This window comes from Microtus oregoni, unplaced genomic scaffold (assembly GCF_018167655.1).
Source record: "Microtus oregoni isolate MIOR12 unplaced genomic scaffold, Mior012 000026F_ref0000081, whole genome shotgun sequence".
Taxonomy (NCBI): domain Eukaryota; kingdom Metazoa; phylum Chordata; class Mammalia; order Rodentia; family Cricetidae; genus Microtus; species Microtus oregoni.
In genome coordinates, this window is record NW_024543085.1 from 33,899,354 (window position 1) to 33,915,233 (window position 15,880).

Below are 15,880 nucleotides of genomic sequence, written 5' to 3' on the forward strand. Positions count from 1 at the left end.
TTCTCTGTGGTTTTGGAGCCTGTCCTGGAACTAGCTCTTGTAGACCAGGCTGGTCTCGAACTCACAGAGATCCGCCTGCCTCTGCCTCCCGAGTGCTGGGATTAAAGGCGTGCGCCACCACGACCCGGCCTACTGCATAGCTTTTTAAATATTTTCTGTTCTATTAATTCATTTGTAATCTATGACAGATCTCTCACTTGTAGAACACTGTTATTGTCCACATTTAAATCATTTATATTACGTGTAGGAGTGCTTTGCCTGCATTATATCTGTTCACTATGTGTGTGCCTGGTACATGAGAGGCCAGAAAGAAGGTATTGTATACTCTGGGACTGGAGTTCTAGGTGCTCGGTGAACGACCTTTTATGTTTGGGTACTTAAACCCTGGTCCTCTGGAAGAGCAACCAGCGCTCTTAATTGCTAAGCCATCTCATCAGCCCCACAGTTAGTGTTGTAGGAAATTTGATGATTAATTTGTTTCTATTTTATTAGGAGTGCATGTGTATGTTTTGGGTTGTGTTGGCACAAAATATGGAAGACAAAAGAGAACATTGGGTGTACTCCTCAGAAACACCCCTCACCTGCTTTGTGATAGGATCCTGGCCTGGAGTTTACTGATAAGGCTAAACTTGCTGGCCAGTGAGTTCCAGGAATCCCCGTGCTTTCATGTCCTCAGCACTGAGATTACCATGTCTGCCATTTTATATGGGTGTTAGGCATGCTGTCTAGTTTTATGTGAGTTTCACACAGCTGACGTCATCGGGAGAGAAGAAAGCCTCAATTGAGGAAAAGAGTCAAATGAATTCTGTCCCTCCAAGTTGTTTTTGGTCATGGTGTTTCATCACAGCAATAGCAACCCTAAGATACTGGGGCTCATCCTCAGATCTTTGTGCTTGTAAAAGAAGCACTTTACCAAATTTATCTCCCTAACTACAAAAAGACTATTTAGTGGATAAATTATCACTTCTTATAAGCGTAGAAAATAAAAGCAACAAAATTATTTCTTTCTTTCCTTTTTCTTTTTTTTATAAAAAAAATAGGAAAGGATATTATGTAACATTGCCTGTCTTTGAATTGGTTCTGTAGCCATGGGTGACCTTGAACCTCAGATCATCCTGCCTTCACCCACCAAGTGCCGGGGTTACAGATTGTATCCTAACTCATCTCTCTTTAAATTTCTATGTATATTGGAGATACATATATTTAAATTGTTTTTTCAGGACAGTGTAGTTTTTAGAGTTTTTCCTGGAACTTGCTCTGTAGACCAGGCTGGCCTCAAACTCAGAGATCCGCCTCCTGATCTACCTCCTGAGTGCTGGGATTAAAGGTGTGCACCATCACCCCCCGGTTATTGCATGCATTTTATGTGTGAGTGCTTTGTCTGCAGGTATGTATGTTTGTGCACCACATGAGAGTCTGGTTCCAGTATTGGATCCCCTAGAACTGGATCCATCTGTCTCTGCCTTCGGAATGCTGAGAAAGGAGTGTGCCATCACTGGCTAGCCAATTTTTTTTTTTTAAGATTTATTTATTATGTATACGACATTCTGCCTCCATGTATGCCCTCACGCCAGAAGAGGGTGCCAGATATCATTACAGATGGTTGTGAGCCACCATGTGGTTGCTGGGAATTGAACTCAGGACCTCTGGAAGAGCAGCCAGTGTTCTTAACCACCAAGCCATATTTCCAACCCGTGTTTTTTTTTTTTATTTATTTTTAATTTTTTTTAATTTTTTATTTTATTTTTTTTATTTTTTTTCAAGACAGGGTTTCTCTGTAGCTTTGGGGCCTGTCCTGGAGCTAGCTGTTGTAGACCAGGCTGGCCTCGAACTCATAGAGATCCGCCTGCCTCTGCCATCTGAGTGCTGGGATTAAAGGCGTGCACCACCACCACCCGGCCTTGTTTTTTTGTTTTTTTTTTTTCTTGTAGCTTTGGTGCCTGTCCTGGAACTAGATCTTGTAGACCACTGCCACCACCGCCCCTGCTCATTAATTTTAAGATTTAATTATTATGTATACAGTGTTCTGCCTGCATGTATACCTCCATGGCTGAAGAGGGCACCAGAACTCATTATAAATGGTTGTGAGCCATCATGTGGTTGCTGGAAATTGAATTCAGGACCTCGGGGAAGAGCAACCAGTACTTTTAACCTCTAATTCATCTCTCCAGCCCCCAATAATTTTTTTTCTTCTCTCTCTCTCTCTCTCTCTCTCTCTCTCTCTCTCTCTCTCTCATTCAAGTTCTATAGATTTTTGGGAGACAAGATCTTGTATATGCACCCTGAACTGGTCTCAGTCTCCCTTTGTATTGAAGGATGGCTTGATCCTTTGGTCTATTTTCCTAACAGGCACCTGGCTTTAGGTGGTGCTGTGGATAACTGAGTGGTGTTGACAACTGGTTATGAAGACACACTATGTACCCAAGGCAACTCTTACAAAGGAATGGGACTTGCTTACAGTTTCAGAGGATTAGTCCATTATCGTCATGGCAAGGAGACAGGCAGACAGCATGGTGCTGGATTGGTCACTGAGAGTTTCATTTACATTCTACTCCACGGGCAGAGACAGACAGGGGACCTGGTGGCATGCTTTTGAAACCTAAAGCCCACTCCTACTGACATACCTCCTTCAACAAGGCCATACCCACTAATACGTCCTAGAGAGTTTACCAGCTGGGAACTAAGCATGAATATATATGAGGCTGAGAGAGTCAATGCCATTCCAAACCACCATAGGTATCCACTTTAGCATTAGTGTAGTTAGTAACTCATGGCTTGGATTGGGGCTTGAACTGTAACAAGTCAAAATTCCTAGCTGGTCAGTAAGTGCTTATTACAGAAGGACCAAGAATTTTCCTCTCATTTTTCGCTGAACACCATAGACCATTTTAAGAGATTAGTGGTGGTGGTGCATGCCTTTAATCCTAGTGCTCAGGTGGCAGAGGTAGAATGATTTCTGTGAGTTTGAGGCCAGTCTGGTTTACAAGATCTAATTCCAAGACATCTAGGGCTATACAGAGAAACCGTGTCTTGAAAAACTGAGGGGGGGGGGGGAAGAGAGATTTGGTTGAGTTTTATAAGCAGTATTTTTTTTCTACAACTGTAGCACATTCCTCTACAAGAGAGGATGCAGAAAATATTTTTAATATTAGTGGTTGTGTAGAAGAAGGCTTTTGGATCTATATCAATATCATAAAAGATTGCACCTGCTGGAAACACCGAAATTTGAAAAACTCAGGAGGCTTAAGTAGTAAAGAATGCCAACATTTTGATGTAATGAAAAAAGACCCTGTTTTTATTCGGCTTTGTTTTTGACACATTTTTTTCCCCTGTATCATGTTTTGTGATCCTCCTGCCTCAGCCTTCTTAAGCAACTACTACCAGCATGTGCCACAATAGCCAGTGACTGTTCTGGCATTAATTTTCATGGGTTTTGTTTTTGTTTGTTCTTCGTTTTTATTTAATATTTATTTATTTATTTATTATGTACAAAATATTCTGTCTGTATGTCTGCTGACCAGAAGAGGGCACCAGACGTCACTACAGATGGTTGTGAGCCACCATGTGGTTGCTGGGAATTGAACTCAGAACCTTTGGAAGAGCAGGCAATGCTCTTAACCACTGAGCCATCTCTCCAGCCCCCTTTTCTTCGTTTTTAAAGCATAGATTTTGTTCTTTTTTTTTTTTTTTTTTTTTTGGAGACAGGATTTCTCTGTGTAACAGCCTTAACTGTCCTGGAACTAGCTCTGTAGACCAGACTGGCCTCAAACTCACAAAGATCCACCTGCCTTTGCCTCCTGAGTGCTGGAATTAAAGGCTTGCGCTACCACCTCCTGGCAAAACATAGATTTTTTTTTTTTTTAAATCATGACTTATTTCTCCAAGTAATCATGCATTCTTCTCTTCAGAGTAAATTTTGCATTTTACTAATTTTTAGAATTGTTCATGCTATCGTAAGTGGTAACAGACCATTTTAACATTTCCCACAATCCTCTTCTAGAAGTCATTTGATTCTAGTTTTATCATTCTTTGTTCTCCAAATAGGATAAAATTATTCTCCTTTCAAAACATATGCTAAAATTTTTGCCTCCTTTTTTTTTTTTAAATTTATTATGTATGCAGTGTTCTATTATGTATATAGTCTGTGTATGCATGCAGGTCAGGGCACCAGCTCTTATTACAGATGGTTGTGAGCCACCATGTGGTTGCTGGGAATTGAACTTAGGAGCTCTGAAAGAACAGTAAGTGCTCTACAGCTCTGAGCCATCTCTCCAGCCTCTCTTGCTAATTTTTTGCCTGTGTAAATCATCTGTACTTTTCCTGCAAACATACCTCATACATACCGATACTTGATAAAGATAACTTTTTAAAAAAATATTTATTTATTTATTATGTATAAAATGTTCTGTCTGTGTGTATGCCTGCAGGCCAGAAGAGGGCACCAGACATCATTACAGATGGTTGTGAGCCACCCATGTGGTTGCTGGGAATTGAACTCAGGACCTTTGGAAGAGCAGGCAATGCTGTTAACCACTGAGCCATCTCTCCAGCCCCTAGAGATAACTTTTTATGAGTTGCTTTGAAAAATGGTGGCACTAGAGAGTTATGAGCCAAAAAATGAATTCTTTATCCATCAATACTTAATATTGTATAATAAGATCCTGAGCACCTGTTAAGTGGTAGCACATTAGAGGTCTCAGGTTTATTAACAGTGATCAAAACTGATGAATTTATCATTTCAGTTTGGTCAGTATACACTACATTGATAACGTCAATGTTCTTTTTTAAACATCTTAGTATACATAAATCTGGAAGTACTTAAGAGAAATGAATTTTTCAGGATCAGGTAATTGGTAAGAGATGAGTAGATTTTTGGTTTTTTGCAATTATTTCAATGCCCAATATATTTTTATATCATACCCATGGTTTTCTCCATTTACAAGTGTGTGTTTGAGAAATAGCATTTTATTGTTTAAATTGTTTTGACATTTAATTGATTTATTTCTTGAGACAGGGTCTCTTTTAATCTAGTCTTCTTGAGTGTCCTGGAATTCACTATGTAGACCAGGTCAGCTTTGAACTCACAGGGATTCTTCTATTTCTGCCTGCCCAGTGCTTGGATTAAAGATGTATATTACCATGCCCAGCTTGTGTGTGTGTGTGTGTGTGTACATATGTACGTGCCTGCCTGCCTGCCTGCCTTCCTCCCTCCCTCCCTACCTAATTAAATGTTGTGATACACACACATACAGTGGTTTTTTTTTGAGACAGGGTTTTCTCTGTAGCCCTGGTGTGTTGGAACTCATTCTGTAGACTAGGCTGGCCTCAAGTTTGCAGAGATCGCCTACTTTTGCTTCCTGAGTGCTAGGATTAAAGGCATGTTGCCACCAACATGTGATGTAATTTTGTATTTCTATCCACTGATTATTAGTATATTAATATCAATAATTTATTTCATTTGTTTTTAGTTTGGGTATACATTATGACAGTAAAATATATGTTTGTGTATGCCAGTAGTTATAATTGGATCTGTGTAGGTGTAGGTACATGTTCTGTCAAACTCAGGTAGTGAGGTGCTTAAAATTTTGTTTTTTGGGATAGGGTTTTTCTGCATAGTGACTATCCGGGAACTTGCTCTGTAAACGAGACTGGCCTCGAACTCGGATTTGCCTGTCTCTGCCTCTTCTTCCTTTTAAGGCATTGGCCACCACAGACCGCAGAGAGGCTCTTAAAAATATTTCTTTTTTATAAACCAGAAAATGGCATTGTAAAGCTTATATCCATGTACTTCTGTGCATGTTTTATTCTTTAAGTTCTTGGAATTGCTTATTCAAACCAGGTTTGTGTAATAGTCATGATTTGGACAACATGGGGAGTATAAAACATAGTCTGTAGAGATGAACAGACATAGACCATTTTTCTTAGGAATCTTAGAGTCCTTTTTGTAGTGGCGTAAGCGAATGCAGACAGATTGTAAAAATATATATATAGCTTTAATGGAGACTTAGAGAACCACCGTTCCCGCGGAGACCAGGAAAGCAGAAGCAGCGACTGGGAGCCATGCTCGCCAAATTTATGGGCAAACATTAGCCCGAGGCGAACACGCCCCCTTAGGGGCGGGACTTATCCCTACATCTCCCCTTTTTGTCTAAATAAGACAGAACTAAACCAAATACAACTATATACAATAATAACAAATAATAAATATAACAAACAATATTGAGAACAAAAGTTTTGCTAAACATTCTATCTCAAGGAGTCTAAATAATGTAGAGAGTAACTACAATTATATAATCTTCAACTCTGTCAAAGATCTGAGAAGGGAAAATATTACTTAACAAACGAGATATATCCAAAATGTGCAACAATTGACAGAGACAACTGACTACCTGGGCAATCACCCAAAGTCTCGTTTGCAATGTTGAGTCAACCAACTTTGGCTAAGGCCTAACATAACTGACATACCATTATTAAAGGCAAGGAACTTTTCAAAACTATCTTACCCTGTCTTGGCAGGATATTACAGTCCTGTTTTATCCATTGATGCACGCTCTGTATCTCTGTCAGTGGTTGAGGTATGGGCATTTCTTTGCCCAAAGGCCAGTTCTGCCAAAAAGAAAGGCTCCAGGTGGAGTGTCTTTGGTGCTCAACATTCTCTCGGGAATAGAGCGGTGTTGCCAGGAGCAATTGTGTCTCACTATCACGAAAGTTAGATTAAAGGCCATTTTCTACAGCTCTTTGAAAAGGTTGAAGATTATCTATCTATACTGAGTATGATCTCTATATCTCTAGAGAACCTGATTAGTCTAATTATAAATGACAAACTTAGATGACTATTTATATAATTCTCAATATCTATCTAACTTAAAGACTAAGACAATAAACAACTGTGTAACAAATGAGGATAATGACCTCCAAATATAAACACTGTACAAATATACATTGCAATATGGTAAATATATATCAATACACAAACATTATATAAGTATCTTAATCAGAGGTAGAAATGTACACTGCAATATGGTAAATATATACAATATATTTATCAATATATGTCAATACATAAAAAATGTTTTAAACAGATAAAAACATGCATGCATACAATAGTCAATATAATTTAACTTTGTATCAATATACAAGAATCGATACCAATATTTTTGTCTAAAAGCAGTAACTCACAATTATAAATCTATCATCCCATCCTTCCCTCTTTTTGTTTTTTCTTTCTTTCAAAATGATCCCTGAGCTTATAAAATTCCTCCCCCAACCTCCCAACCCTTAAATGATGTCCCTAAACCCAGGGGTAAACTTTACTGGGAGAGGGGACGTCGTCCTCAAGAATTACTTCCAGCTGTCATGGGGGCGACGTTCTTTCTGGGGGATCCTGTGAAAGTAAAGTGATGGTTAAATTTCAAGATCAATGTCTTTTAAAATTGCAAATAGTCTCTGAGTATTTTGTGCAGGTCTGACCAGAATGTTGTACAAGATGTGCACCATTTCAGCTAACCAAGTTGGGATCGTCTTGTGCAGCTGGTATCCAAAACAGGTCTTGTAGTAGTGCTATATCAGTATCATGACATCGTATCAACCAGGTAGAGTTGTTGTTGTGGGGCCCCATCTTCTTCCTGGAAACTTCAAATGTCACTTCAGGAAAAACTCATTGTTCATTGAGAAAAACTTAAACATTAATCATATAGACATATATAGACATACATATATATATATTCTATGAAAGGCATGATAGTTATTTTCAATGAAAAGTATGATAGATATGAAGAAAAGCAAAGATGTTTTCTAAATTCATATTTCTTTCTGTCCCATATCATGGCTCTTGACATGAGACAGAAAGTCCAGAAACTCTGGGTTTTTCTCTTACTAACAGGCTTGGAATTGGAGAGGGACTGAATCTTATGGTCCAAATCAGCTGTTCCCTCTTCCATAGTAATGAATTTCTCCTTAATATCAGCCACTAATGTTTCAGTTCCTACAGAAAGGGACTGAAGCTTATGATCCAAATCAGCTGTTCCCTCTTCCATAGTAATGAATTTCTCCTTAACATCAGCCTGGAGAACTTCAAACTGATTCTTGAGAAGATTGTTATCAGCCTGGAGAACTTCAAACTGATTCTTGAGAAGATTGTTGTCATTCTCAATTGTTTTTAAGCGTTCAATCTCTGCCTTAAGAATCCTGGATTCGTCTCGTAAAGACTTTATCATATTTCTATTATCAAACCATTTAGTGGCAATGAAAACTACGAATCCCAGAAGGATCCATAGATGTGGGGTGATAGACACCTCTTGTAAAATCTCCCACATGGTACAATTAAAAAACTGTTAAATTCTTGAATACTAACGTGTTCAGACATTTTATTTAGAAAAGAAAAATTTTTTACCTACAATGATTGATTCCTGCCAGTGGTGGTCTCTGTGTTTTTGGAGCCTGTCCTAGACCAGGCTGGCCTCGAACTCACAGAGATCCGCCTGCCTCTGCCTCCCGAGTGCTGGTATGAAAGGCGTGCCCCACCACCACCACCACCACCGGGCCAAGTCACTTTGTATCAGACCAAATCTGCCGCTGTGGCGGCTTTTGTTGCAAAATCTCAGGTACTTGAGCTTCTGCTAATTCAGGCAGTGGAGTTCCACTGCAAACTTAGCCAAGGCAGGCAGAATGGGCCTGTGTGGCCGAGTGTGTCTCAGACTCGGCACTGGGGCCTGAGTCAAGAACTAAAAAACAACACCTGGGAGGGTGCTGTGTTAGCTAGCAGGCTACCCACTTGAGTCGGGGGCAAAATAGCCCCACGTTGGGCGCCAAAATGTAGCAGCGTAAGCGAATGCAGACAGATTGTAAATATATATATATATATCTTTAATGGAGACTTAGAGAACCACCGTTCCCGTGGAGAAGCAGCGGCTGGGAGCCATGCTCGCCAAATTTATGGGCAAACATTAGCCCGAGGCGAACACGCCCCCTTAGGGGCGGGACTTATCCCTACACCTTTTGAAATGATAACATTGATTTTTCAGAAATTAAAAAGTTAAAAGCACTTAACAGAATCTACTTTATTAAACAGAAAAACTAGAATGTGTGGAATTTTAAAGAAGAGTTATTAGGATCAGAGATTTGGGGAAGCTTCTTGAAGAAACAAGTTTATAATGGGGAAAATAAAATGTAGAGCTGAAGTTTTGCAACTTACAACTTGAATGTCTGTTAATTACAATACCTGGAATAAACTTGTGGAAAATTATAAGAAGCAAATTATTCATTAATTTTTAAGGAAACTCTTTTAGTCATTTGAAATCAGTGAACAAAACATTTTATTTTGTTTTATTAACTTATTTATAAAGAGAAGTACCACCACCAGCAGCCAATGTTGGATCATTTGGTGTTGGACGCAGTAGTACTTCATTAAGTGTAATGTGAGGATGGATCTTGAGACTAGCAGAGGTGCTGGAGAATTGTTTCCTATTCCTTGTGTTTCTATTGTGTTTTTTTCTCTAGTCACTTTGTACTGGTTAGGAGACTAGGGTTATGGTAATTGTTAGCCATGGTATGATTTCCCTTGGATTGACGTTTACAATGGCAGGTAGTTGGGAGTTTCTTTTTGGGCTTGTTTGCTTTTTTTAATGCCATGCCTGGTACCATGTCAAAGCAGATATTTAGTCATGGTGGTATGGAAAGAGTAAACAGATGACTGGTTTCTAGAATTCAAAGACTCTATTTTGTAATTCCAGAAATGTGCCACTACGTGAAATTGTAATATTACTACAATTCTGTTCCTTCATCCTGTCTCTTCCCTTCCTCCCTTCACCCTATTTTTAAGTTTCATTTTTATTTAATGGGTATTTTGTCTGCATGCCCAAAAAGCCACTGTCCCATCTCTCCGGCTCCAGACTCAATAGATGATACTTGGTACCATACCCAGCATTGCTTCCCTCTCTTTGGATCCAGTATAAATGCATTCTCATGAGAAACATTTTTTGGGGGGTCACGAGATGGCTCAGTGACAATATGTGAGTCAGTCGATCCAGGATTGGTGGAAGGAGAGAATCCCATGTGTGATTCTCTACCCTCCACATACATACCATGGCAAGTGGTCTTTTTCTGGCTTCCTCATTGCAAAAAGCCTCTCATGTAGTATATTGGTATTATTAAGACTTGTAGTTGTTTTTCATAGTCTTTCTTTTGGTTCATTTTTCTGAGAGATGGTCTCATGTATGAGGCCAGGCTAATCTTGTATTTGCTGTGTCAATACTTCTGGCTTTGAACTTCCAATGCTCCTGCCTCTATCTTACAGAGTACTGATAATACAGGTCTGTACTACTGCATCCAGTTCATGGAGAGCTAAGGGATTAAACCTGGAACTTTGTGTGTAACAGATAAGTACTCAGCAACCAAGTTAACTCCCCAGCCCCAATTGTCTTGATTTATATTTTGAAGGTCCATTAAATGAACATATGAACTATAGGACATAACATATACTCTGAAGAGAACTGTGATACTGATGAAATTTTATAATACATGTTTTCAGTGAAATGTCTTCTTTTTTTTCCTAGAGAATGGATCTTGGAGAATGCCTGAAAGTCCATGACCTGGCTCTAAGAGCAGATTATGAAATTGCATCCAAAGAACAGGACTTTTTCTTTGAACTTGATGTATGTGATTTTGCTTTCATGTTACATTGTCTCTTGCAGTAAAAATATTTTGAACATGAATTAATGTCTCTTAGAAGGAAAGACTTAGGAAGATATCTTTGTAATTAGATGACAGTTAATAGATGAATAAGGTACTGCCTCCCTCCACCCCCTATGTGCTCAAACCAGCCTCAAGTTTACAGTGATCTAATTGCCTCTCCCTCCCAAGTGCTAGGATTAGATATGTGCTACCATGCCTAGGTTAAAAAGATACTTTTTTTTTTAAAAAAAGAAAATTAGTTTATTTTTCCCAACAAAAGTAAAAATGTTTAAGAAAATATTCGTTTCATCAAATCTAAGCCACCCATTTTTGTTGTATTCAAAGTCTTTGTAATGAAGTCATCTACTGAATTTTTCCATTATTAGTTACTTTTACTGTATTAATAGATCATTAACTAGATGTCTCCAGTTCTGGGATGAAATTCAGAGCCCTATTCACAGTAGGCAAGCACTGTATATTGCCAGGCTACACCTGCAGCCTTGGGACCATATTTTTAGTGTAAAATATAAAAGAAATAGAAAATACTGCTTAGGCATCAGAGGTACCAATGTGATTTAATATAGTTGTTATATAGAAGCATTTCATGTATAAAAATAGAAAAATTTGAGGCTAAAGAGATGGCAGAGAACCCAAGTACACAACTTCCATCACTCAACATTTTGGCTCTCAAAGGATAATTCCAGTTTTAGGAGATCTAATGCGCTCTTCCTGATGTTTGCAGATACAATGTGTACACATGGTTCACATAGATACATGCAGGCAGAGCACTCATATGAAATAAATAGTTTAAAAAATAAAAATAAACTAAATTATATAAGATGTTTTAAAGAACACAACACCTTTCAAACTTTTTGCATTTTTATGAAATACATGCACATAAGACAAAATAATACATTAGGTAATTTTATTTAGTTGAAAATAGCAGTAAATAGATAATTGTGACTTTTTTGAACATTTAAGAACTTTTTCTTATGGATATGAGAATTATCTATAGAATATATTTAATACTGTCTGGGCATAATAAACAAGAGATTGTTTGCTGTTGAACGTTGTGGTTGGATAATGAGGTTATTTTCAGTCTTTCTGCATTACTGGTGAAAATTATAGCTGAGCCAAAATGTAATTTTATAGATAATGCTTAATTGCTCATTGTGACAGTATCAGCTATTTATTTTTGAGTAATACATTAGACTTTTCTTGGGTGGGCTACACAGTGTTGTTATACTGTCTAAATACTGCTTATAATACCAGTTTGAAAGATCTTTTCTGCTTTGACCCAAAAATAATTCTCACCTATGGTTTCGTCTCTGCTATATATTTTTAAGTTTTAGATTTATTTTATGTGTATGAATGCTGTGCTTGCGTGAGTGTGCCAGGCACATACATGTTATCTCTGGAGGCCAGAAGAGACAGCATCAGGTCTTCTGGGATTGGAGTTCCAGATAGCTGTGAGACACATGTGAATGTTGGGAACTAAACCGAGGTCTTCTACAAGAAAAGCAAGTGCTCTTGACTGCTGACCAGTCTCTCCCAGCCCCCATGAGTGATTCTTTTTGTATACTTAAATCCTTTGTACATCTTGGATTTATTTTGCTGTAAGAAACAGGTAGCTGGGGCTGGAGAGATGGCTCAGAGGTCAAGAGCACACTGCTCTTCCAGAGGTCCTGAGTTCAATTCCCAACAACCATTTGGTGGCTCACAGCCATCTGTAATGAGATCTGGTGCCCTCTTCTGACCAGCAAGCATACATACATACATACATACAGAACAGTGTATAATAAATAAATAAATAAATCTTTTTTTTTTTTTTTCGAGACAGGGTTTCTCTGTGGCTTTGGAGCCTGTCCTGGAACTAGCTCTTGTAGATCAGGCTGGTCTCGAACTCACAGAGATCCGCCTGCCTCTGCCTCCCGAGTGCTGGGATTAAAGGCATGCGCCACCACCGCCCGGCTTATCTTTTTTTTTTTTTTTTTATAAAAAAGAAGAAAAACATTAATTAAAAAAAACAAACAGGTAGCCAAAATACCTCCTTCATAGAACCAACAGTATTTCTTGATAAGGTCATTGTTATTTTCACTACTTTAGGATACTATATTTGACTTTACGAAATGAAAGTAGATTTTTGCTATGATTTAAAAGGTGATAGTCACTCTGCCTGTGTTATTTTGTTGGAGTTCTTATTTGGCCAGTTAAATTCAGTGCGTGCAGAATAAATTTCTATTGTTATTTGATGTATGTACTAATCTCTTTTCTTTTGCTATGATAAAATCACCAGGATCAAGGTAACTAATTTGGATGTGAAGTTCATCATCATAGTGGCAGGGTGGCGTAGGGTAGAGGTGGCGAAGCGGGCTGGCATCAAGTGAGCTTATATCTTAAAAGACAAGCAGGAGGCAGAGAGAACTAACTGAGAATGGCCTTTGAAACCTCAACGCCTGACCCTAGTGGCATACTTCTTCCAACAAGGCCACACTTCTTAAACCTTTATGACCAGGATTACCAACTGGGGTCTGAGTCTTCAAGTGCTTGAGAATATGTAGGATATCTCTTCAAACCACCACAGTTGAACATTTAATTTTCTTCCTTTCATTTTTGGAGAAATGAGTTTTGTAGCACTAATTGTCCTGTAATTCTGTAGACCTGTCTGGACTTAAACTTGGAGGTCTGCATGCCTTTGTCTTCCAAGTGCTGTGATTAAAGGTTTGCGCCAGTATGCCTTGCTTTAAAGTTTACTTTTATTACTATTTAGCTATAAATATTAAATATACCTCAAACTAAATACAACTTTGTTAGATTTTTTCTGGTGTAGGCATTGTTAAATTTCTTAATGGTGCATTTCATCTTTACTGTAAAAATTTGAAAACTGCAGAATACAGGCAGTTATCTAAATATTGAGAAATAACTCTTGTTGACAGTATAATGGTCTTACATGGTGTGTGTGGGATGTGTGCATGCCTGTCATCAAAGATTAGCTTTCAGGAGTTGGTTCTTTCCTATCGTGTATCCTGGAGATAGAACTCGGGTCATTAGGCTTAGTAGCAATCGAGTCATATTTATGACTCAACCATTTCTCTTTGGTTGGTTGTATTTTTGAGATACGATCTTGGCTGTATTGCTTTGGTTGACTTGACACATGCTATGTCACTTAAACTGTTCTTGAGCTTGTTATTCTGCTCCAGTCTTCCAAGTACTGAGATTACAGGGGTTCACTGCTATATTATTACTGGGTGTTTGTTTTTTGTTGTTGCTTTGTTTTTTGTTTTTTTAATATTTATTTATTTATATGATATTCTGTCTGTGTGTATGTCTGCAGGCCAGAAGAGGGCATCAGATCTCATTACAGATGGTTGTAAGCCACCATGTGGTTGCTGGGAATTGAACTCAGGACCTTTGGAAGAGCAGGCAATGCTCTTAACCACTGAGCCATCTTTCCAACCCGTTGCTTTGTTTTTTGAGACAGGGTTTCTCTCTGTAGCTCTGGCTGCCCTGCAACTCACTCTGTAGACCAGGCTGGTCGCAAACTCAGAGATCTGCCTGCCTTTGCCTCCACCTCCCTGATGATGGGATTAAAGATGTATGCTTCCTCTATGATAACATTTTTAAGAATGGAATTATTTTTATTGTTCTGAGGTTTTATTTTTAAAAGGTTCTTTTCTCCAGACTTTATATTTAATTAATTTTTATTTATTTATTTATTTTTTAATGTGCGTGGTTGTGTTGACTGCATGAATGTCTGTGTGCCATCTCTGGGTACCATGTGTGTGTTCAGTGCCCCCAGAGGCCAGAAAAAGGTATCAGATCCTCTTAGAACTGGAGCTATTAGCTGCCATATAAGTGCTGAGAATTGAACCATGGTCCTCTGGAAGAACAGTTAGTGCTCTTAACCACTGAGCCATCTCTCCAGCCAACTTAATTCATTTTTTATAATTACTAGAAATCCAGGGCCTCACACATTCTAGCCATATGTTCTATTACTAACAATTCTTCAACTTTGTGTTTTTCTTGTTTTAGGGTTGGGCTGCAGAGAGGAGTATAGCAGATTCAACCCAGTGCTTTCTACATAATAGGAAAGCACTTCTGTGCTTAGGGCTTCATTCCTTACCAAAAATACAGTGTTTAGTAAAAATATTTCTGGATAACATTGACTTTGTGGCAGTAATTGTTTTGTATCAAATTTTCTAGGCCATGGATCATCTGCAGTCCTTCATTGCAGATTGTGATCGAAGAACTGAAGTGTCTAAGAAAAGATTAGCAGAAACTCAAGAAGAGATAAGTGCTGAAGTGGCAGCAAAGGTAAGAATTTTAGTCATTTCATTAGTTCAAAGTAGGCTTGTTTTTGTTTGTTTGTTTTATTTTGTTTTTGTTATTATTGTTCGAGATGCCTTTTTTGCCTAGGCTGTTCTGGTGCTCACTTTGTAGACCAGACTAGCTTCAAACTCATAGAGACCTGCCTGCTTCTGCCTTTGCCTCCCAAATGCTGGGATTATAGAGTATAGTTTTAATTTTAAAATATGTATTTAATTTTAATTTTATTCACTCCATTTTTAAAAAATTTTCCCTCTTGTATATTTGAGACAGGGTCTCACTGTGTAGTCTGTGGCTGACTAGGAACTTACTATATGGCCAGGCTGCTCTTTAACTCAGAAATCTACCTGCCTCTGCCTCTGAGTGCTAGGGTTAATAAAGGCATATGCCACCATGCTAGGCTCATTCCAACTTTTTGGTTTTTCAGTAATTTAGATAGTAAACTTAAATAGGGAATTCTCTGGAATTGTTTTTACTTACTCAAATGCTAACTAATATAGCAATCATATAACAAAGTAACACTGATAATTATGTTTTATTCAGAATTGCCAGTCATACATGCATTCATTTGTATGTGATAAATATATGTATAGTTCCTTCCTTCCTTCTTTCATTTATTTAGTTTTTGAGAGGATTTTTCTGTAGTCCCAGCTTTCCTGTAACTAGCTCTGTATACCATGCTGGCCTTGAACTCACAGAGAACTTCCTGTCTTTGCTTTTTTAGGTTTTGTGTATACAGTGTTCAGCCTACTTGTATACCTGCAGGCCAGAAGAGAGCATCTCATTCATTACATATGGTTGTGAGCCACAATGTGGTTGCTGGGAATTGAACTCAGGACTTTTGGAAGAGCAATCAGTGCTCTTAACCGCTGAGCCATCTCTC

The 15,880-nt window shown here is 38.3% G+C and overlaps 1 protein-coding gene across 6 annotated transcripts in view; it reads left to right on the plus strand.

The window, feature by feature from the left end:
• LOC121463502 (putative RNA-binding protein Luc7-like 2) overlaps positions 1-15,880 on the plus strand; it is a 58,439-nt gene that overhangs the window by 20,374 nt on the left and 22,185 nt on the right. For all 6 annotated transcript variants that reach the window (XM_041675756.1, XM_041675758.1, XM_041675759.1 and 3 more), the window contains 2 exons: positions 10,554-10,652; positions 14,875-14,985. In XM_041675756.1, coding sequence (XP_041531690.1) covers positions 10,554-10,652; positions 14,875-14,985 — 210 coding nt within the window. The remainder of the gene's footprint in view (positions 1-10,553; positions 10,653-14,874; positions 14,986-15,880) is intronic.